Source organism: Phyllobates terribilis, unplaced genomic scaffold (assembly GCF_046119375.1).
Source record: "Phyllobates terribilis strain yellow unplaced genomic scaffold, ASM4611937v1 Scaffold_4__5_contigs__length_816908805, whole genome shotgun sequence".
Classification (NCBI taxonomy): domain Eukaryota; kingdom Metazoa; phylum Chordata; class Amphibia; order Anura; family Dendrobatidae; genus Phyllobates; species Phyllobates terribilis.
In genome coordinates, this window is record NW_027362764.1 from 155,465,529 (window position 1) to 155,488,292 (window position 22,764).

General features: G+C 46.8%; 1 protein-coding gene across 2 annotated transcripts in view; it reads left to right on the top strand.

Annotated features, from left to right (window-relative positions):
• SNX13 (sorting nexin 13) overlaps window positions 1-22,764 on the top strand; it is a 115,436-nt gene that overhangs the window by 55,382 nt on the left and 37,290 nt on the right. For both annotated transcript variants that reach the window (XM_073677847.1, XM_073677848.1), the window contains exons 11-15: window positions 594-682; window positions 10,010-10,109; window positions 19,534-19,727; window positions 19,972-20,076; window positions 21,408-21,540. In XM_073677847.1, the coding sequence (XP_073533948.1) occupies window positions 594-682; window positions 10,010-10,109; window positions 19,534-19,727; window positions 19,972-20,076; window positions 21,408-21,540 (621 nt within the window). The remainder of the gene's footprint in view (window positions 1-593; window positions 683-10,009; window positions 10,110-19,533; window positions 19,728-19,971; window positions 20,077-21,407; window positions 21,541-22,764) is intronic.

Here is a 22,764-nt window from a genome sequence, read left to right on the forward strand (position 1 = left end):
TGAGTTATGCTCAGAATTAAAACCTGTTTGGTTCTCTGTGTGCGGACGAGTATGTGCCCTGGCCCATGTTACATCCGGGTGCTGCCCGTTTTATCACAAGCAGTCATAACCTTTGTTCGTGGTCTCGTAACCTTCCTCCATGTCATATTTTGGGAAGTTTACAGAAATGCTGTGTTGTTCCTGTTGCCTTTGATTTTGGACATGTCGATTCTGTAGTTTTTATTCTTAAAAGGGTTGTCCAGGATAGGTCATCAGTGTCTGATCAGTGGGGTGTGACACCCCCGCTAATCAGTTGTTCCTGGTGTCAGCAGCGGCCTGTATTGCTCAGTTACGGAGCTGCACAGCACAGATCCATTGACGGTATAGTGGCCGCGGCCAGGTACTGCACATCCACCACCTATTCAGAACAATAGCGGGTGGTTCATCTGCTGTTTAAAAAACCTTCTGGAGGAATCTTCTGAAATCAGTTCCCAGAAATGTTATTTTTGTGCATTTGTGGTCCATGTTAATAAAAGCAGTCTGCAGTGTGCGCTGTGTAAATCTGTGACGTCTCCGGCCTTGGAAATATCCTTATTGTACATTTTGTCTTTTAGATATCAACACTATAAAAAACCAGATAAACAGTTTACTGTTTGTAAAGAAAGTATGTGAAACACGAATACAGAGATTGCAGTCTGGAAAAGTAAGTTTATGCATTGACTGTATAACTTGTATGTCTGTCCTGTCCGCTTAGTCTACGTGAATCTCTCCGGCTCTGAGCTGCTGATAGGCGAGAATGTCTTTTAAAGGGGTATTCCCATCTCCAAGATCCTATCCCAATATGTAGTAGGTGTAACGGTATTAGCAAATTAGTCCAATTAGAAATTTATTTTAGTTCTTTTGATTTGCTATGTTGCTTACCCTGTGTGCAGGGCATTGCAGTAGCTTGGGTATCCATGATTAAGGCCACACACATAGTGACAGACAGCTCTTAGTGGTCGTAACCATGGATACCTAAGCTATTGCAATGCCCTGAACATGGGGTAAGTGACGTAGCTAATCAGAAGAACTATACTACATTTCAAATTGGAGGCATTTGCTAATATTATTATTACTACACCTACTACATTTTAAGATAGGATCTTGGAGGTGGGATTAAGTCTTTAACCCCTTGGCAACATGCACAGTAAATGTGTGTGGTTGGAAACTAGTAGTATTTGCTGTGTTTTGCCTGCATGATCACATGTAGGTTGGATCTTCTGCAATTGTCAGCTGCCAGCCCACCATGACTATCAGGATTGGAGACGTCTCTGATCCCAGCTGTTTGACTTCTAATGCTGGGAAGTGATTGTGACAATGCAAAAGAAGGATGTTGTCTCCTCTTTACCTGATGGCTAGCCCTGGGATGATGACTGCAAAGGCTAAGGACCTCATTCATCATTTTATATCCCCCAGTTGTTTCATGTGAATGCTTCTGTTAGTAACTTTTTTGATTTGTTTCATGTTTATTAAACAATTTAAACCTTTTATCAATGTGTCTTTGATGGTTTTTGGTTTTTAGATTGTTAAGTTAATGTACCTTTTCCAGATGTTTTAGGCTGATTTGTTAAATGACTTTTTAAAAAAGTCACAAATTTGGTCCAACTCTACTCTAGTTTCCCCCTAGAGTGATTTTCTGTATGACAGCTATTTTGGCCATTTTTTGTGACATAGGCCTTGAGCTGATCCTAGGCCAATCAAAGACCCTCAGCTCTGTCCTGGTTATCCGTTTTTTTAGGGTTTGAGGGATTAGATGAACAACTGCCTGGCTGGCGAGGTCATATGGGACGACATTAGGTTTTCCAATAAAATTAAATTAAGTAAATAAATAAAACTTCCCCCATGAGCAAGGACCAGAGGTAGGTCCATGGTGGAAAGTGTCAGTGTGGAGGGGAGGGGTCCGTGGAATGTGTGTATGTAAGGTGGGTGGGAAGAGTCCGTTGATTATGTTGGGGAGGGGTTGGGTGGGTATAGAGGTCCGTGGATTATGTCGGGTGCAGCAGGTCACCCAATGAAGCGCTATGATACCAGACACAAGAGCCATGGAAAATAGAGATGCCTGATCAGGGAAGGAAAGCAGACCTTTTTTCCTAATCCTAGACAATCCCTTTAAATGTAATAAATCCACACAGGTAGTTTTAGAAATCCTGTTCACTGATGACTCAGAGCCGAGTGTTTCTCTTGATGTACAGCGCCCACACCACTATTTGGCCGTACATTACACCAGAATGGTAATGATGGCCATATTTAGAATAATTACCGTCTTTTTCCCAGCATTGTAATGTGCTTTACTGTATGTAACTTCTATTATAATGTATAATCTATAATTGGACTCATTATATTGTTTTTGTATGGTCATCACTTAACATGATTATTAGATTGTTCCCATGGCAACACCAGATAATATTTCTACATTTCGAAGTAAATGTGTCTCTAAAGAGTTGGCCTAGACATTAAGAGATAACCCTCTCTTTTAAGAGCATGTTAACATACCATGCCTTGTGAATTATATAAGCGTTTTGAGATCTAATCCTCATGGCCGCTATTTACATTGAGATGTTAGGTGCTGATTTGTAGCTTGAGCTCTCTGTACTAAAGTCTTCTCCTGGTTGTTGTTGGAACCCTGCATCCTCTGGATATAACTTTCTGAAGCAGTTAATCCAATATTTAAATAGGGGTTTCCAACAGTTAAACTGGTATTTTCATGTTATGAAATTTTTATAGTTTAGCATGTGGGTTTGAAATTAATTTGCTTTTACTATCTGCTGCCATTAAAGCTTGTATCTTACATAGTGTAAAGCTGACTGTCCGAGGAGCTTAGCAAATAGAGCCTGCAGCTACATTCCAGGATGAGAAAGTCACTCCTGAAATCCCAGCTTTGTCTCTTCAGATCATTAATTTCTACAGAATAGTTAGCTGCTCACCTCCATCCACTTCCCTGTCATCTCCTGACCTGTTATCAGTCCTGCAAAATCAAAAAGCCCCACCATCAGCAGCTTCCAGAGCAGTTCTCCAAATCACTGCTCTCACTTTCCCTAGCCATGAGCATGTTCAAAGACCCTGTTTGTATATATGTAAATATAGGGATAACAGTGTAGACTTCAGAACAAGCACTGGTAGATTAATGTATCGCACCAACAAGTGAAAACTCCGCAGTAGGACGAAGCTACTGAACCAGAACTGTCACTCAAGGCAGAGCCCCCCTCCAGATGCCGTGGCTACCGTGTGATGTGAGCCGCCAATACCTCCCGTGACACTCCGGGTGTAGCTCCATAGGAGGCTCGTCACTTGCTATGAAGAGAGGGAAGACAAGCAGGGCAATACAGAGAGTGAAACACAAGATGGGGACAAGAACAGGAGAACGCCAACAGGAACTAACAGTGGCTAAACTTGGTGGTGATCGGGATCCATGTGGACACACGTGTTTTTTTTTTTTTTTCTTCTCTACTTGCTACAGCTGGATGAGGGGATGCTGCATAATCCGGCAACTTCTGATAATCCACCAGTGCATGGGCAAATGAGCACAGAGCCGACTCTTAAAGACATTGAGTGCTATAGGGGGATTTTAGTAGCTCTGTCTCATCGCTGGCACTACAGGTGAGAAGTATCAAAGAGTATATAGTGGGGGTTAGACAGGACATCAGCAACATTTCAGAGAGCATGGCAGCCCTTGATGAAAGGGTTAATGAGATGGTGGACACTTCCTTTGAGGTGGGACGTGCAGCAGCACGCTAAGTTACTAGATGCACCTCGCCGTAAGCAGGATGATATGGAGAACAGTCTCCGTAGGAGCAACGTTCGGCTTGTCTGGGTCTCTGAGAAATCTGAGGGAGCAAGCGCCACTGAAATTCTTGAAACATGGCTCCTGAAAGTATTTAGAAATGACACGTTGAGCTACATTTTTTGCAGTAGAAAGGGCACACTGGGTAACCAACCAGGCCACTACCCCCTGGAAGTCCTTTCCATACAATTTTAGCCAAGATACCTCATTACAGGGATCTGATACCATTCTGAGACACTACAGAGATAACCCTGACTTGTGCATTAAGGACCAAAGGATTTCCCTGTTCCCAGATTACTCAGCCAAAGTTCAGAAGAGAAGGGCAAAATTCTGGGAGATAAAGAAACGTCAGCGACTACTGGGAATCCCATACACCATGCTGTATTCAGCTCGCCTGAGAATTGCTGCAATGAACTCTACATTCTTTGACTCCCCCAGGGATGCGCTCCCCTGGCTGGACCAAAAGGAGAAGAAAATGCTGGCAAAAATTACTTGTGACTTTATTGTGTGGCTGACTGGTAACTATATCTGGTGATCTGACTCTCCAGCTCTGATGGTTGCTTATCACAGCCACTGGAATATAAGAGGGGAGAGTGGAGATCTGTTTTCCGGTCTCCTTCCCTTTTTTTCTCTTACCTTTTCTTCCTCTACCTCTTTTCTCATTACTATAAGGCATTATACTACTGCTTACGGATACTTGTTGGGTATTAAAGTCTTAAGAAAGGTAGAGAGGTGTGTGGCCTCCTCCGCTTTATGCCCCTTGATACCATCTGACACTTTAAATTCTGCCCTGGACCCTTTGGAAGTTCTGAATAGGGCAAGGTTGCAAAAGTTAAAAGGTTAATGTTGACATTTGCATTATATTTTGGGGTTAAATGGGCACTACAAACCCTAAATCTGTTAAACTCTGATCGGAGATGGACCTGGTTCAATTTACATGTGTATGCCTATAGCCATTGGCGCAACCGTTCATATTGGTAGTCTCCTGTCTTTTGCAGTGGGTTGATTACAATGCCCAAAAAGATCGGCCTCCTGTCCTGTAATGTCAGGAGGATGAGTGACGCCATTAAACAGAAAGCGATATTTGATCGCATGGAAACACACCACCCCCCTAGTATTATGTCTCTAAGAAACTCACATGACACCGAATAGGACACACGTGGTCTCCTACATGTGTTAATCAGAGCTATCATGCCACATTCTCCACATATTCACCATGGGTTAGTATCCTTATACACCCAACAATCCCATTTCAATTCATTGATAAAGAAAGGCGGTATGTTTGCCTCTTGGTTAGGCTGTTTAATACTGTAATAATACAGTGGTGGCCAAAAGTATTGGCACCCCTGCAATTCTGTCAGATAATACTCAGTTTCTTCCTGAAAATGATTGCAATCACAAAAATTCTTTGGTATTATTATCTTCATTTAATTTGTCTTCAATGAAAAAACACAAAAAGAATTGTCCTAAAGCCAAATTGGATATAATTCCACACCAAACCTAAAAAAGGGGTGGACAAAAGTATTGGCACCGTTTGAAAAATCATGTGATGCTTCTCTAATTCGTGTAATTCACAGCACCTGTAACTTACCTGTGGCACCTAACAGGTGTTGGCAATAACTAAATCACACTTGCAGCCAGTTAACATGGATTAAAGTTGACTCAACCTCTGTCCTGTGTCCTTGTGTGTACCACATTGAGCATGGAGAAAAGAAAGAAGACCAAAGAACTGTCTGAGGACTTGAGAAACCAAATTGTGAGGAAGCATGAGCAATCTCAAGGCTACAAGTCCATCTCCAAAGACCTGAATGTTCCTGTGTCTTCCGTGCGCAGTGTCATCAAGAAGTTTAAAGCCCATGGCACTGTGGCTAACCTCCCTAGATGTGGACGGAAAAGAAAAATTGACGAGAGATTTCAACGCAAGATTGTGCGGATGGTGGATAAAGAACCTCTATTAACATCCAAACAAGTTCAAGCTGCCCTGCAGTCCGAGGGTACAACAGTGTCAACCCGTACTAACCGTCGGCGTCTGAATGAAAAGGGACTGTATGGTAGGATACCCAGGAAGACCCCACTTCTTACCCCGAGACATAAAAAAGCCAGGCTGGAGTTTGCCAAAACTTTCCTGAGAAAGCCTAAAACTTTTTGGAAGAATGTTCTCTGGTCAGATGAGACAAAAGTAGAGCTTTTTGGCAAAAAGCATCAACATAGAGTGTACAGGAAAAAAAAGAAGCATTCAAAGAAAAGAACACGGTCCCTATAGTCAAACATGGCGGAGGTTCCCTGATGTTTTGGGGTTGCTTTGCTGCCTCTGGCACTGGACTGCTTGACCGTGTGCATGGCATTATGAAGTCTGAAGACTACCAACAAATTTTGCAGCATAATGTAGGGCCCAGTGTGAGAAAGCTGGGTCTCCCTCAGATGTCATGGGTCTTCCAGCAGGACAATGACCCAAAACACACTTCCAAAAGCACTATAAAATGGTTTGAGAGAAAGCACTGGAGACTTCTAAGGTGGCCAGCAATGAGTCCAGACCTGAATCCCATAGAACACCTGTGGAGAGATCTTAAAATGGCAGTTTGGAGAAGGCACCCTTCAAATATCAGGGACCTGGAGCAGTTTGCGAAAGAACAATGGTCTACAATTCCAGCAGAGCATTGTAAGAAACTCATTGATGGTTACCGGAAGCGGTTGTTCGCAGTTATTTTGGCTAAAGGTTGTGCAACCAGGTATTAGGCTGAGGGTGCCAATACTTTTGTCTGGCCCATTTTTGGAGTTTTGTGTGAAATGATCAATGATTTGATTTTTGCTTCATTCTCTTTTGTGTTTTTTTTCTTTCAAGCAAATTAAATAATAATACCAAAGAATTTGTGATTGCAATCATTTTCAGGAAGAAACTGAGTATTATCTGACAGAATTTCAGGGGTGCCAATACTTTTGGCCACCACTGTAGCTGCAGTCTATGTCCCGCCACCATAGGCAGGAGTGGTTCTCTAGAAGGTTTTGACCTTTGTGAGTAGGGCCCCTGGCTGCCCCTTCATAGTGCTGGGGAACCTTAAAGGGAACCTGTCAGCAGCATTTTACTAAGTAAAGTACAGACGGGGCCATATTGACGCTGTCATACTGATTAAAATGATACCTCAGGCCAAAAAATCAGTTTTATAGATGTTTTCTTTTTTTTTATGTTCCTTGTATTCATATCTTTGTGCATCGGGGAGGGACTGTGGGTAGGGTCTTCAGTTTTGTTCCGTCCCCTCTTCTGTGTCTGGGTGTCTTTCCTTTTCTTTGAGATTGCTCGGTGGCACCGGCTGCATTATACTGAAGCCCTCCATTTTACTGATCAATCTGCGCAAACGGGTAGGACTAAGGGTGGGCTTCAGTAAAATGGTGCCAGTTGCAGAGCAATCTATGCATGCGCAGCTGGCAGCACAATTTTCCTGAAGACTTCCAAGAGCTCAATCTGCACAAGCGTCACCGCCACTTGCGGCTAGGAAGGGGCCAGCTCAAAATTTTAAATAAAGATAAGACACCCAGACACAGCGTAGGGCACAGAACAAAGCTGACGACCCTACCCACAGGCCACCCCGATGCTCGAAGATATGAATACAAGGAAACTTCAAACAGAGTTTAAAGAAAATCTACAAAACTGATTTTTTTTTGACCCGAGGTATCATTTTAATCAATATGGCAGCGCCAATATGGCCCTGTCTGTACTTTAATTAGTAAAATGCTCTGACAGGTTCTCTTTAATAAAATAATACACCATTTGCTCGAAAGAGTCTCCACCCGTTTAGCAAGGACACTGGAGGGATGCACCCACTTTGGTAAAGTGCTTAAAGAAGCCGCTGTCTTAGACCTTTGGTGACTGAGCCACCTTGCGGACAGAGTATTCTCATGCTACTCTGCGGTATACGGCACACTGTCTCAATTAGATCCGGTCTTGTGTAACTCCATAGCTGCAAGGGCAATTACGACAATAGTCTCTGACCATTCCTTACTTAATGCGTGGTTGGCACTCCTTGACCATGGGGAATCCGGGCATTGCTCTTGGAAATTTTAACCCTTTCTGGTTGAATATCCTTATCGTCCCTGAATTTCATAAACTAGAGTGTTTTCGATTCTGACAAGATACTGGGCTCCATTATTGCTCTCCAATAATTCAGGATGACCTGTTTTAAATCTTTTTGTGAATTCCAAAAAGCAGTTTGACATTCCAAATAAGATTCCACCAGTACCTGAAATTGAGGCACTCCTTCACACTACAGGGAGAAAGGACCCCATTCACGCAAATCAAGGGCGCTGCATTACAGTAGTAGCAGCAGCAGCAGCCTCCTATTAGAAATGTAGTATAGTTTTTCTGATTAGCTATGCCTCTTTCCTCATGTGCAGGGCATTGCAGGACCTTAGGTATCCATGGTTACAACCACTGAACTAGTGACAGCTAGCTAGTTGCTAGTGGTCGTACCCATGGATACATAAGGTCCTGCAATTCCTGCACATGAGGAAAGAGACCTAGCAAATCAGAAAAACTATGCTACATTTCTAATTGGAGGTATTTGCTAATCTTTTTATTATACCTACAACATATTGGGATAGGATCTTGGAGATGGGAATACCCCTTTTAAGCTAAGAAATGAATTGCACTTACACTGGAAGGATAAAGCCCCTCTTACCCTTACGGAATTTATTCCCAGGGTCAATAACTTACTTTGCCTTGAGAAATTTGTATTTCAAAAAAAGGGCTACCCCACAAAAAATGTTAAAAATTGGGGGCTCCATGGCTGGACTCCCGTGGGTGTGCCCTCTGACCCTGACCTGGCCTAGAGTGTATTACCTTTATTCCCTCGGTAAACTCTTATACTTGGTCAGTATACTTCCCCTACACAATAGGGGCTGTACGTGTTCAGTCTCAAGACTGGTCCTGGATAAAGAGATCTAAAGCCTCCCAGGGCCGGTTGGGGACAGCAATGCCGATCATGTAGTGGAGAGCCCATAGGAGCTTTGACTGTAATCCTTTTAAAAATCTGAAGAAATGTAGTTGTTGGGCTATACGATGAATGTTCAACATGCTTATATATGTCTGTCGGGTTTCAATTCTCTTTTTTTCTTGTATTCTGCGGAATGAGTGGGGGATGGAAAGGGTAAAAATAGTTGTGGCCGTGTGACTCGCTCCACCTGCAAAGGAGGAGGCTTTCACATGACCTCATTGACTGGATGTTATGCGGGCCTATCAGGAAGCGAGCTGTTGGCTAGGGTGGGGGGGGTCTTCTTGTTTTGAGGGGATATGAGATGCTCATTGTTGGTGTACTTTTTTTATCACTCTTTTGCTTGTATTATATCTAAAATTCTCAATACAAATTTATCTGATCAAAAAAGGAGGAGTGCCCCCCCCCTGAAACAAGGAAGTGAAACTGCTGAAGAAACAGGTGGAGAACGACCATTGAACATGGTCGAGTACATGAGATGGCTGTCAGCTGAATGTTGGGTCAGAGAGCTACCTCTCCCAATTCCCCAATGTGTTTTCAATGGGAGGAGAGGAGAAAGTTGCTGCTAGACACCTCTTGCCTCCCCCCGAAAACAAAAAGAGTGGGTGTTGAAATTCCAACTGCTTGATTCCTCATTTGGAGACCTACTCATTAGATAAAAATTGTTGGATCCTGCCAATTTCAATGGGACCATTTAATATTAGGGAAGAGAAGGATTAGGAAGTTGCTGTCTCAATGCCAGATCCTTTTGTTTTCTGGGAAGATAAGCCATTGTCCTAAATGTGTGGCTGCGACTTCCTCCCTTTCGGCTATTAACAACACCTTGAACGCTTGGCTGAGATAGCGGTTTACCGAACAGACATTAGACAGCCACTTTGTATGTATGGCCAGCTTAAAGGGGCTGTCTGGCCTTAGGGTACAACTCTGCAGTCATCTGTGATTGCTTTGAGGATTCTCCGGGAGCGGGCCGTCACACACTTGCATTGAGTGAGTCTAGTCTGCATGTGACCACATGTATGCAAATTGGATACTTGCGGTCATGTGCCCGGCACTAGAGAATCCTGTGAGTATTCACAGCACAAAAAGTGTCAAAATACATGATCATTGTGATCCTACGTGTGTACGACATGGCTTTTGTGGCAAGCTTCATGTGGCTTAGTAAATCTGTCTGTAATTCTCTGTAGATATCCTGGAAGTGTAATACCATGTTCCACATTTCTTACAGGAAATTGACACTGTGAAGTTGGCTGCAAGCTTTGGAAAACTTTGCACAGTCCCGCTGGACAGAATTCTTGTACACAATGTTGCACTACAGTTTTTTATGGGTGAGTGAAAATCACTTTATTCTCCTGCTAGCACTTTTTTAATAATTGCGCTAAACTAGGAGTTAGGCTGACTGTACACGTTGAGTTTTTTTCTTAAATTGCATATACAATAATTTAGTTATAGTCAAGTCGATAATGATTTTTTTCGACAATTCTAACATTGGGTATGGAGGGGCACTATACATAGTGTTTTTTTGTTTTTTTTTTAATCTAGGGCCCTACTTTTTTTTTAAAAAAAAAAGGCTTTCAGATGTAAAACAATAAAACCCTGTTATACTCATCGGAAGTGCCGCACTGTCCCTCTGCAGCTGCCCGCAGACTTTGCTGAAGGGCAACAGCAGTGACATCACGACTACAGTATATATGGCCGCTACAATGGAAAGCCATGATGCTGAAATAGTACAGTTCATTTATAGCACCAAATTCACATTACATGGTTACATGATGAAGCGATTTGTGCAAAGTAGAAAATTCTGGAAACTTTGGGAATGTTTAGTAAGGAAAATAAAAGTGCAGTGCTGCACAATTCTAAAGACAAACCCCCAGCCTGTACTCTGGTGACAGTCGGTCGTTTCTCATGTGCTCTCCCTTCCTCAGCGCTGTTATAATCAGATTATTACGTAGACTGGATCATTGCTATAAAGACGTCTTTGTGTTTTCAGACATAGATAGTTAGTCCTGATCTGTAACACACATTACCCTTGACAGAAATAGTCTTGTTTTCAGCACAATCACTTGAGCAATTTTAAAAAGCCCAATTTCACTTCTGTTTAAGTTTAATTATCCAGAGCAATCTGAGGCCATATCTGTCTGCCGTCCTCCATCCGCAGCCCCATTGCCTCCCTGTTGGAGGACTGGGCGCACGGCCTTTAGGCACTTTGCTAATATTGAGTTGGGCAAAGCCTATAAACTAGAAAAGTTTTAGAGGCCGATACATCAGTGTTTTTCGACAGTTTTCTGTTAAAGGGGTTGTTCTCTACATTTTATTACCCACCCACTGTATTCTCCCAGAGCTCCTAAGTTGTTTTGTAATTACCTTCTGCTGTCTTTTCTGCCTGTGAGTGGCGCAATCACTGGCCGCTCACAGGCATCACGTGACCCCCGGCTGCAGCCGACTCTGATATCCGCTGATGTCACGTCATGACTCCGGATGCAGCCGGGGGTCTCTGTGTTCTGCGTTCCACCAGTGGATGATGGGCTGTGGGTGGAGTTACCCCGCATGTCACACCCAGCATCCACCGCGCGCTCTCCCTCTCCTCATTCATAGCGCACGGTGGATGCTGGGTGTGACGCGAGGGGAACCACGGCCCAGCATCCCCTGCGGGGACCGCGTCACTGGTGTCACACCTCACTTGACGTGACGTCAGCGCGGGGGGGGGGGGTCACGTACTTCCTGTGAGCGGCCCACTGTAGCACCGCTCACAGGCAGTATCTACAACACTAGGTAATTACAAAATCCCTCAGGGGCCCCGAAGGAATACATTGGGGGGGTTAATAAGTTGTGAACAACTTCTGTCTCTATTTGCGTGGCAGTCCCGCCCAGCTCCACCAAAGTTGTTGGTGCAGTGGCAGGAATTGGATGTGGCATTACCCGCCAATCTGATTCTTGACCAAACGTGATGTACCTTACACCAGAAATCCTGACAGTCCCTGACTGTAGAAACCTTTCTAGTGGAGGCGTAGGGCGCTTGTAAGATGCGCCAGATTCAGTAAATGGCGTGCACCTCTTCACCCACCACACACCTTCATTAGGACTAGCGTGTACCCCGCCAGACTTCAGGAATCAGGGCCCTGGTATTTAAAGCTCTTTTCCACATTGTCTTTAGATATACTGCTGTAGGCACTGAGCTACTTTCTCAGGTGGAGTTTTAAGATTTGGGCCGTGGCTCTTTAGCGGCAAATGCTGTGTAGGGTCTCATCACTCAGCCTAATTACATGTGACAAACCTTTTACCTTGCTTGCCGCATGATCATTGCGTGCCAATGGGTTGTCCTAGCTGCCAAGAGCCTAATTAAGTGCACCCTATCTTATTGTCTTTGTACTTTGCCCACATGCTTGGGTTAATTGTAAAGTATTGATAGGAAAATACACTGAAATTATAGAAGTATTGAAGCTCTTTGTAGAAGCAAGTTACGTAGGTTAATATCCCCCTAGTGAGTCTAAAAAAAAGTTGAAACATTCTTTTTCTTTTTAATATTAACGCAAAATGTAAAAGTTTAAATGACCAACCTTTTTCCTATGTGTTGGAGAAAAAAAATGTAAGCAATTAGTTCAATCTGAATTATTTTATAATATTACATTATTTATCCCACACTCAAATATCAATGAGATTATTAATGGTTGTCTGAGCAATGTTCTGCCTCGCTGAATGCACTTCAACAAATCATCAAGATCCGCTGCTGGCAGCTCCCTTTGCTATTGTCGACCAATGACTTTCCAGATGTGCTTGATGGGAGACAAGTTTGAAGACGCTGCAGGACAAGGTAGCAAGTTTAAGCCACAGCCATTTCTCCAAAGTGTCCTAGGAAGACTTTCAGCAGTAGAAGGGAAGGAAGGGAGACACAGATCCATTACTAGTGGGTAGGCGGAGCCCCACAGGATAGTTCACCTCAGATTAGAAAAAGTGACGACCGGCCCCTCCAGCTTAGGCTCCTCCTACTCCCATGTCCTTCAGTCTAAAATTTGAGGTCACAGAGGATAGTCGCTGCCTTTGCTGCTCCTCAGAAGAATTTTTAATTTTTATCCGGAGACCTGGACCCCCCGTGGTCTAGAGGTCTCAGGGGGTCTCGGCGCTGCTGGGACCCCTGACCCTCCCCTGGCAGATCTGTGTACCCCCTAAGGAGGTCCCCGCAGAAGCCTGCCGGCCCCGGGGGATGCAGGGCGCTTCCTGGCGGAGACGCACACAGCCTCTGGGGGTCCCTGCGCGCTCCGCCGTGGGGGGGAGCAAAGGGCCACAGCGCCACACATCCCTGGGGGTCCCTGTGGCGCTCAGCTGGGTAAGTGCTCCAAGGTTTGAGTGCTTCAGCGGCTGCGGCGGCAGCCGCTGTTACTGTTTCAAGTGGTGACTGCTGTTTTGTCCTTGCAGGATATCACCGCTGCAGGCGTTTGTGTAATTCTCTGCTGGCAGGGGAGCAGGGACGGAGGAGCCGCGGGCTCTGTTAGTATGCGGCGACGGGGGGCGTGGCTTCGCGCCTCTCTGCGGCCTGTCATCATAGCCTCAGACAGGAAGCGCCAGGAAAGCGCGCGCTGGAGCTGACCCAGCCCCTTCTTCTTCCGGGTCCTTCTGCCGGCGTCCATTACCTCGTGCAACCTCCTGCTTCCCACTCTCTACACCAGACACCGGGAAGAGCAGTCACCGCGGCCAGCTGGTGAGTCACTTCTGCCTTTTAAGGCTGAAGATTCCTTTTTCTCACTATTGCAGCGCAGAGCACCTTACTACTGGCCTGTTAAGGCTGACAGGGTGTGCTATATCCGGCGCGGCTACCTCCCCGCTGAGGAGGCTCTGGGACTCGCACTCCTCTGTCCTTTTAAGGCAAAGGTGTATTGCGTGGTCAGCAGCATTAACCCCTTCTGAAGGGGTCTGGCCTCATCAGGGCAGTTAACCCTTTCTGGATGTGCATGCTTCTGGGATAAGAGGGTGCATCACCCTAGTCTGTTAGGTTAACTTCTGCTCTGCAGGCAGCTGGGGTAGCTCTTCTCCCTCTAAGGAAGAGCTTTAACCCTTCAGTGCTTGGGTTTTGTTTTGTGTAGGAACAGGCTGTGGTAGCGGAATCACACATCCTCGGTTACTGTACCCATTGTAAGGGCTTATTACCGCCTTATACGCGACGCTCGCAACTGTGTGGGGGCATGTCGGATCAGTGACCAGAGGGCGCGGATCTCTTTCCTGGTCCGCTTCAGGATCGGTCACGCGTATCTGATACGCCGGGGTCTTCAACGGCGTCAGGTTCGACACTGGTCGGGGGTCTCAGTGATGTTAAAGTGGAGGCGCTCACTCGCTCCATTGACAATCTGTCTGACCTCCTGGGTCATTGGGTATCAGCTAAGTCCCAACCAACATCACGAGGCAAGACGCGCCACAGGCCTGTGGTGGCGCGGTCTCCTCCGACAGACCGCTGGTGAGGTTTCCGATTCTGATGAAGAGAGATCGGCAGGGGCGCTCTGCTTCGCTTTCGGGCCGCGTGGACGCTTTTATTGGGGCTATGCGGGAAGCGTTACAGCTGTCTGAAGAGGTGACAAGGCGCCTTGGCAAGTCGGCCCGGCTGTATCAGGAGTCATTTCGGGCTCGTTCGACGCTGCCGGCGCACGATGAACTTAACGAGGTGGTGGAGAAGGAACGCCTGTGTCCGGATAAACGCTTCCAGGGGATGCTGTTTTTTTGATGCCCTGTATCCCTGCTCCACGGAGACTATCGCTAATTGGGTCCCCTCTCCTGAAGTGGACGTGCCATTGTCTCAGTTGAGCAAATCCTCTTTGCTTCCTGTTAAAGGGAAGGCGAGTCTATAGGAACCGCTGGACAGAAGGACGGCGTTAGCGGCGAAGTCCATCTACGAGGCCGCGGGTCATGGATTCCGAGCGGCCTTGGGGGCCATGTGGGCTGGTGAGGCTTCTCTGCGGTGGTTGGATCAGCTGCAGGCGGCGTGGCAAGATGGGACTCCGCTGTCTGAGGTGGAAAGGCTCTTCCAGCTGTTGGAAGAGGCGGCCCGATATGGCAGGGGCGCAGTGCTGGATACTACTTCGGTTCTGTCCAGGGCTCAATCCTCGGCCGTCAGTCAGGAGAGCACTGTGGCTTAAACAGTGGACTGGAGACGCAGTATCCAAACAAGGTTTGCGGAGTCTGGCGTACAAGGGCGGTCAGCTTTTTGGTTCGGACCTCACGGAGCTAATTGCCAAGGCCAAGGATTCGGCTTTGCCGCAGCGGCTTCTACGTCTGGCAAGTCAAGTGCCGGTAGTGGTCGCCGGTCCTTTCGGCCCAGGGGACGGTTCGGTCAGCCCTCTTGGAGATCAGGTCGTCCCTCGTCTTCCGGAAAAAAGACCACCCAGAAATCCCGTACTCCCTGGAAACAACATTTCCGTCAGGGCAAACGGGAGGTTGACAAAAAGCCCGCTAAGGCGGACTGACGCCAGGAACCCTCTTGAGGGCTCTCGGGTGGGAGGTAGTTTGCTACAATTCGGGTCGATTTGGGCGTCCCACGTATCGGACGCCTGGGTGACGCGGGTTATGTCGGCAGGCTATTTCATAGAGTTTCATTCTCGACCCCCGGACAGGTTTCGTCAGTCACGCATCCCGTCCGAGCCCAAGCTGGCTGCCGCACTGCTGCGGGAGGTCGACTCTCTTCTGCAGCAGGGTGTGGTGGTTCCAGTTCTGCCGGAGGACCGGGGAAGGGGATTTTACTCCAACCTTTTTGTGGTCCCCAAAAAGGAGGACAAGTTTCGCCCCATTCTGGACCTCAAAGGATTGAATGTTCATGTCCGGACCCGGAAATTCCGTATGGAGTCTCTTCGCTCTGTCGTGGCGGCCCTGTCGCAGTACGATTTCTTGGTGTCGATCGACATCCGCGACGCCTATTTGCATGTCCCTATCGGCAGGGCTCACCAGCGCTTCCTGCGTTTCGCCATAGGTCAGGCCCATTACCAGTTTGTGGCCCTACCATTCGGGTTGGCCTCGGCGCCCAGGGTTTTTACAAAGATTCTGGCGCTGCTCATGGCGCTCCTTCGAAGGCTAGGGGTTACGATTCTCCCCTACCTGGACGACCTGTTAATTGTGTCGCCCACAGCGGAGGAGGCGGTGTCAGCTCGCGATCTCTCCCTTCAGCACCTGGAGGATGTCCCTGCCTCCGGACGAACAAGCGAACCTTCGTCACCATGTCCAGGCTATGAGGTCGGCGATGGTGATGTCCCTTTGGAAGTGTATGCGCCTTCTGGGTCTGATGGTGGCGGCAGTGGAAGCGGTACCGTTTGCACAATTTCATTCCCGGGGTCTCCAAGATCTTATTCTGACCCGTTGGGATCGATCGCCGGCTTCGCTAGATCGCTATGTCGGTATCTCCCGCAGGGTGCAAGAGTCTCTTGGATGGTGGTTACGTCCGGAGGCTTTATCCCTGGGGAAATCCTTCCTCCTCCCACGGTTGTCGGTCATTACCACCGATGCCAGCCTGTCTGGCTGGGGGGGGGGGGTTTTGGAACGATCTCTGGGTTCAGGGGGTCTGGTCATCAGAGGAGTCGTCTCTGCCGATCAACATCCTGGAGTTGAGAGCGATATTTCTCTGCCTCCGACATTGGACGGTCCCTTTGAGCGGTCTGCCGGTCCGGATTCAGACGGACAATGCGACAGCTGTCGCGTATATCAACCATCAGGGCGGGACGAGGAGTTCCAGACTCATGATGGAGGTCTCTCGGATCCTAGTATGGGCCGAGTCCAGGGTTCCAGCCATCTCCGCGATTCACATCCCAGGAGTGCTGAATATCTCGGCGGACTTCCTCAGTTGCGAGCCGGTGGATCCTGGAGAATGGAGTCTTCATCCGGAAGTTTTTGCACTGCAGTGCTCCCGTTGGGGGACTCCCCAAGTGGACTTGATGGCATCCAGGCTGAACGCCAGGATTCCGACGTTCATGTCCAGGTACAGGGACCCGGAGGCTGTGGCGGTAGATGCTCTAGTGGCCCCGTGGGACCAGTTTGAGATGATCTACTTGTTTCTGCCGGTATCCTTACTTCCTCTGGTGATCCGGCAGATCAAACTCGAACGAATTTTGGCGATTTTGGTGGCGCCTGATTGGCCGCGGAGGGCATGGTATTCAACGCTGGTGTCTCTTCTGGCGGCGCCTCAGTTTCCACTGCCTCTTCGCCCGGACCGGTTAACCCAAGGGCCCATTCGCCATCCGGACCTGAAGTCGCTTCGTTTGACAGCGTGACACTTGAGACCGAGATCTTGACCCGTCGTGGGTTTCGGCCGAGGTCATTGCCACCTTGCGGGCGGCCAGAGGTCCAGCTACGACTAGAATTTATCACAGAACTTGGGAGGCCTTCTATTCATGGTGTTCTGGATAGTCAAGGAACCCGAGGGTTTTTTCCATTCCCAACTTCTTGGCTTTTCTGCAATGTGGTTTAGCCAAGGGTCTGGCGGTTGGTACCTTGCGGGGTCAGGTATCTGCACTATCCGTGCTTTTTCGGAAGGCTATTGCCTCGCGCAGGGATGTGCGTTCGTTTTTTCGCGGGGTTGCACGTCCGTTTCCGCCTCGGAGGGCGTTTGTGGCTCCTTGGTGGCTCAATCTAGTCTTGGAGGCTCTTCAGCATGGGCCGTTTGAGCCTATGGATTCAGCTATGCTTTACTTGCTTTCTTGGAAGGTGGCCTTCCTGGTGGCGGTCACCTCTTTGAGAAGGGTTTCTGAGTTGGCACTGTCTTGCTCGCCCCCTTTTCTGGAATTCCACTCGGATCGCGTGGTGCTTCGTACCCGTGGCGATTTTTTGCCTAAAGTGATGTCGCGTTTCCACGTCAATCAGGATATCGTGTTGCCCTCCCTCTGTCCGAATCCGAAGAGTCCAAAGGAGCGAGCCTTGCACTCGTTGGATTTGGTGCTGGCATTGAAGTTCTATCTTTCAATCACGCAAGGGTTTCGGAAGTCGGACTCTTTTTGTGATTCCTGCTGGTCGTCGGCGTGGTCAGCGGGCTTCCAAGGACACTATAGCTCGGTGGATACGTTCGGCTATCCTGGAGGCATACCGGCTCAAGGGCGAGCCCTGTCCGGTTAAGGTTAGAGCTCATTCCACGAGAGCTGTTGGTTCGTCGTGGGCTTTTCGTCAGGGGGTCTCGGCAGCGCAGCTCTGCCGGGCGGCTACCCGGCGCTCCGTTCACACTTTTACTAAATTTTATAAAGTGGACGTGAGTGCTTCCGCCGATGCGGCCTTGGGACGCAGGGTCCTGCAGGCGGCGGTGGTTTAGGTTATCTCTTTTATCTAGTTTTGGCGCTTGTTGCGCGCTTGACTAAGTTGTTGGGGTGTTGGCGATTCTGCCACTGTTTCCCACCCTTGAGTTCTGGACTGCTTTGGGACGTCCCACCAGTAATGGATCTGTGTCTCCCTTCCTTCCCTTCTGCTGCTGAAAGACGGATTTTGGTAAGACCTTACCTGTAAAATCCTTTTCAGCGAAGGAAGGAAGGGAGACACAGCACCCTCCCATGGCAGAAGTGTATTATTGTTTTCTAGATGCGGCGCGACTCCTCTCTGATGGCGGTCATCTGGGCGGGGGTCGGCGCGCTAGGGCTCTGTTCCAGCATTGCCAGCTCATCGCAGTTGTCAGGTCCAGTGAGTAGTGCCTGGGACTGTGTGTTTTTTCTGTTATATGCATAACCTGTTCTCTCGCATTTCTGAATTTTCGGAAGGGGTTGTGTTGTTCCGCTGGTGTTGTCTGCTCTTCCTTAGCTTGTGTACGGACTGAAGGACATGGGAGTAGGAGGAGCCTAAGCTGGAGGGGCCGGTCGTCACTTTTTTTCTAATCTGAGGTGAACTATCCTGTGGGGCTCTGCCTACCCACTAGTAATGGATCTGTCTCTCCCTTCCTTCCTTCGCTGAAAAGGATTTTACAAATAAGGTCTTACCAAAATCCGTCTTTTTTTCAACAGGACAACACCAGGTCACATGTTGCTCACACGCTACAGTGAGCAGCCTATGTGGCCTAAACGTGCTACCATAGCCTGCAGAGTCTCCAGACTTGTCTCTCATTGCAGACATCTGGGAAGTCATTGGTCGCCAAGTGTGTCGGGAACTGCCAGCAGCGGATCTTGATGATTTGCCTGATTGCACTCACTGTGGCTGGCCATTCCTCAGTCAACCATTATTATACTCACTGACAGCAGCCGAGGTGTGTAAGCGCAGGGATTTCTGCATGTGGCTCTCCAACGCCATGCTGAATAAATTGTGATGTTTTGAAAGTTTTACTACACAGTCAGACGGCCGTATGAACCGGACTGAGATCAGAACTCTGTGCTCCCACCGGCTGGGACTCTCCAGACGCGTCCGTGACAGCTGCATGGAAATACAGGAAGTGGTCACGCTCAGGTCGGGAGAGCCGCCGGCCAGTCTGTGCATTGTATTCCAATCTCGGTCTGATTTATAAGGCCGTCTGACTGCACGCCGTTAGCAATGCTCTTCTCTCGTTCTCACACATGCCTTTTATAAGCAGTCTCTCCATTTTCCTTCACCAAGCAATAGAAACCCAGAGGCAATCCTATAGATCTATCAGTTATCTTTTGGATCCATTTCACAAAACCATTCTGCACAAACTGCAGCCAGACGTGTAGAGCACAGGCTTACTATCCTGCTCCTATTCACAACATATGCACGATCAAGTGTGCATGTATGTAGGGGCATCAGAGGCGTTTGTGTTATTCATGAGTAATGTACGTGTCTGTTTTCTTGCTCCCTTAGATTTTATGCAGCAGACTGGGGGCCAAGCACATCTCTTCTTCTGGCTCACAGTGGAGGGGTACCGGGTGACGGCACAGCAACAGCTGGAGGTGCTGCGCAGCCGACAACGTGATGGCAAGCACCAAACCAATCAGACCAAGGGGCTGTTAAGAGCGGCTGCCGTTGGCGTGTTTGACCAGTACTTATCAGAAAAGGTATTACAATATTAGGTTTATATAGTAAATGATGACGAGCAAAATAATTTTATAAACGTATGGTAGCACCTGAATTAATGGGCACTTGTATTTATTTTATTTAGAAACTTGAGGACCCCCTTTGTTCCTGTGGTCCATGTGGTGCTTGGTGTCTTGGACACCCCTTTATATAGTAGTGTGTGACTACAGAGTTTTGGGTCCGTCATCATTTATCAGAATTTCAGGTTATCGATTTGCTTTGCAGGCATCACCAAGAGTTGAAATTGATGATTATTTGTTAGCAAGACTTGAAGAAGGGGTAAACAATGAAGACCCTACGCCTGAGATCTTTGACGAGGTTCAGAAAAAGGCAAGTATCTTAAAGGGAACCTTCAGGTCCCCCAGCCTCCCAAACTGCCACCATTACTTTATAGAGCCCAATTCCACCCTCCATATCGTGATGTCTTGATGTATGGATAAGTGTGCACAGCGCCTTTATTCCGGTCTCTCCACATATGCTGATGGTCTGCGCTCAGACGCTGTTCCCATGATTGCTTGGCCTCCTCACCTCACTGCCAAGATGAACCCAGCAGATGAAGCAGATCGTCAAGATCAATGTCGCCCGTTAGTTTCCGACTGTTCACCCTGCCAGACTGGAGCATTTGTGAATTATCCACACTTTATTCAGACCTAAAGGACATGGAAGAAATCATAGGATAGGGCTTTACAAATGTATTGGTGGTAGTTTGGGGAACTTGGGGGATCTGACAGGTTCACTATAAGTTGGAAATCAGGAGTTATTGGGTTTTGTATTTGTTTTTTTTCCTTTGTTGGCTTTTTACAGTTTTGGATTGGCTTTTTAAACAGACCTCCAGTGTATGACAAATTACTTGATGGCAAGAAAACAATCCTCTGGCATACCATATGCTGTGTGAAACGCCCACCTACCGCCAGAATAGGTGTGGATCAAAATCCGCATTGACTATTTCCTTAAATCCCATAGATTTCAGTTGAGCGTTAAGGACTTGTGCATCCATGTTACCATATGCTGACGGTTACTTACCTTGCCTGAGTGACCCCTGTTCTCCCAGAGGAGGGACTCTTCTTTATCAGACTATACCCCTTTATACTGTGTACTGTAAACCTTTTGGTTTAGTCCCGGAGATCTTGGGCGTCAGTTATTGTAGTGTTTTACACCATCTATACTATTGTACATGAAGTTTAATATGCCTACGGTTATTTCCTTATCTTTCAACTTTTGCCAGGAAGTCTAGGTCAGCACACACTGCTTTTTTTTGCCTTATTAATGATGGATCCCCCCCAATGAGCCTCTAATGGAGGGCTTGTTGGATATGTATCAGACACCAGTATGGCCTTCGTTATGAATTTTAGCCAACACATGGCATCCAAAAGTTGAAATGTGGCTGATCGCTGGGGATTTGACCACTCCTGAGAGGGGGGGCTTTAGAGTGCCCCTTTATAATGTAGTTATGGCCGCTTATGTGCTCCACCACTCCACTCTAAGGGAATGCCGGAGGTTGCAGAGCACTCCATCCAGTCTCTGGATCAGTGGCTTTCCCAGCGATCAGACCTATGCTTTGGGAATAACCCCCTCAGTAGTTTTATCCTGTAGCGTGTGCTTTGTATGCATACATTGCTTTATGTTTTCTATGTTTGTCTTTCTCTCTCTGTTACAATCAGGTTTATGACATCATGTTGCGGGATGACCGTTTTTATCCCTCGTTCCGACATAACGCTCTCTACATACGGATGCTGGCGGAGCTGGACATGCTAAAAGAGCCGAGCTTTAAAGGGTCTGATGATGGAGACGGCGGTAAGTGGCAGCTCATCGTGTTATGGTGCCTGCGCTATTTCTAGCTGCTCATATGCCACATACTGTGTGTTAGATAACAAAGCGCTGCCTTCAGATTTATCCTTCAATTATTTATTTTAGCATTTATTATTCATAGCTCTATTAATGTTGTTGTATTGATCATCATGCATCATTTTCTCCAGTAAGGCTTTTATATATTGTCACAGGTCAGGGGAGTACAAGCATCCATCTCCTATACTTTGCAATAAGATATAAATGTTGACCTTTTACTAATGCCTTAAAGGATTTTTTTCAAGCATTAAAAAAAAAAATCTTACGGCATCTGCTTATCTCTGAAAATAATTAAAAGGTGCACGCTAATTTGTACAGTGTTCTTGTGGTGCAGTGGCCGTGCGGCTGACTGACGGGCTCCATTGTAGCTGTGATAGGTTCCTTCTATGAAGTGGCAAGCATCTAATTCTTCACTGTATTATGATGCCCTCTAGTGGCCAACTATAGACTCTATGAATTCTCAAAGTGGTAGAACCAAGCTGAAGCCCCCTTTCCAAGAGAGTTTGAATATTTTTTTTTAGTTATATGTACTTTAGAAGAAAAAAAAATATTTTGATATCATTATATATAGTTTAAAAAATTAATAAAAAAATGATCTTGCATTTTCACACAGGCCACTAAGCCTGATAATTCTATACTCCAGAAAAGCATATGGATATAAGCAGCAATAGACAGGATCTGACTCAATGTCTTATACAGGACGGCCTTTCTGTGCATGCTCTGTTCTGAAAAAAGGTGCAGGGAGGTGGAGGAGGTTTGCTGTGACCATCGCCCATTGTGAATGGCAGGTCCTGTATTAATGTTTATGGAGGGGTTAACTGTTATTGCAATCCTGTCTGTGATAATGAGACTGTTGAAAAGTCTTGCAGGAAGTATATGAAGCTTAGTGGCTAGTGTGAAAATGTAAACATTTTTGAGTTTGTTTTTCTTTTAAAGGGTATCTGTCATCTTTTTTGAGCTTTTTGCGTTAATATGGGCATACAGGTTGTATACAGGTGAAATTAGTCATACCTGTATGCCTCCTAGATGATGCCTTGTTCAGTAAAATGATCTTTTATAGCGTCGATCTTCCAGGCTATGGGGTATAATACAAGAAGAGAGAATAAATGGGTATTATGGAAAATGAAGTTTAATTTAAATATTAACCCAAAATGAAGGACCTGTAACAGAATA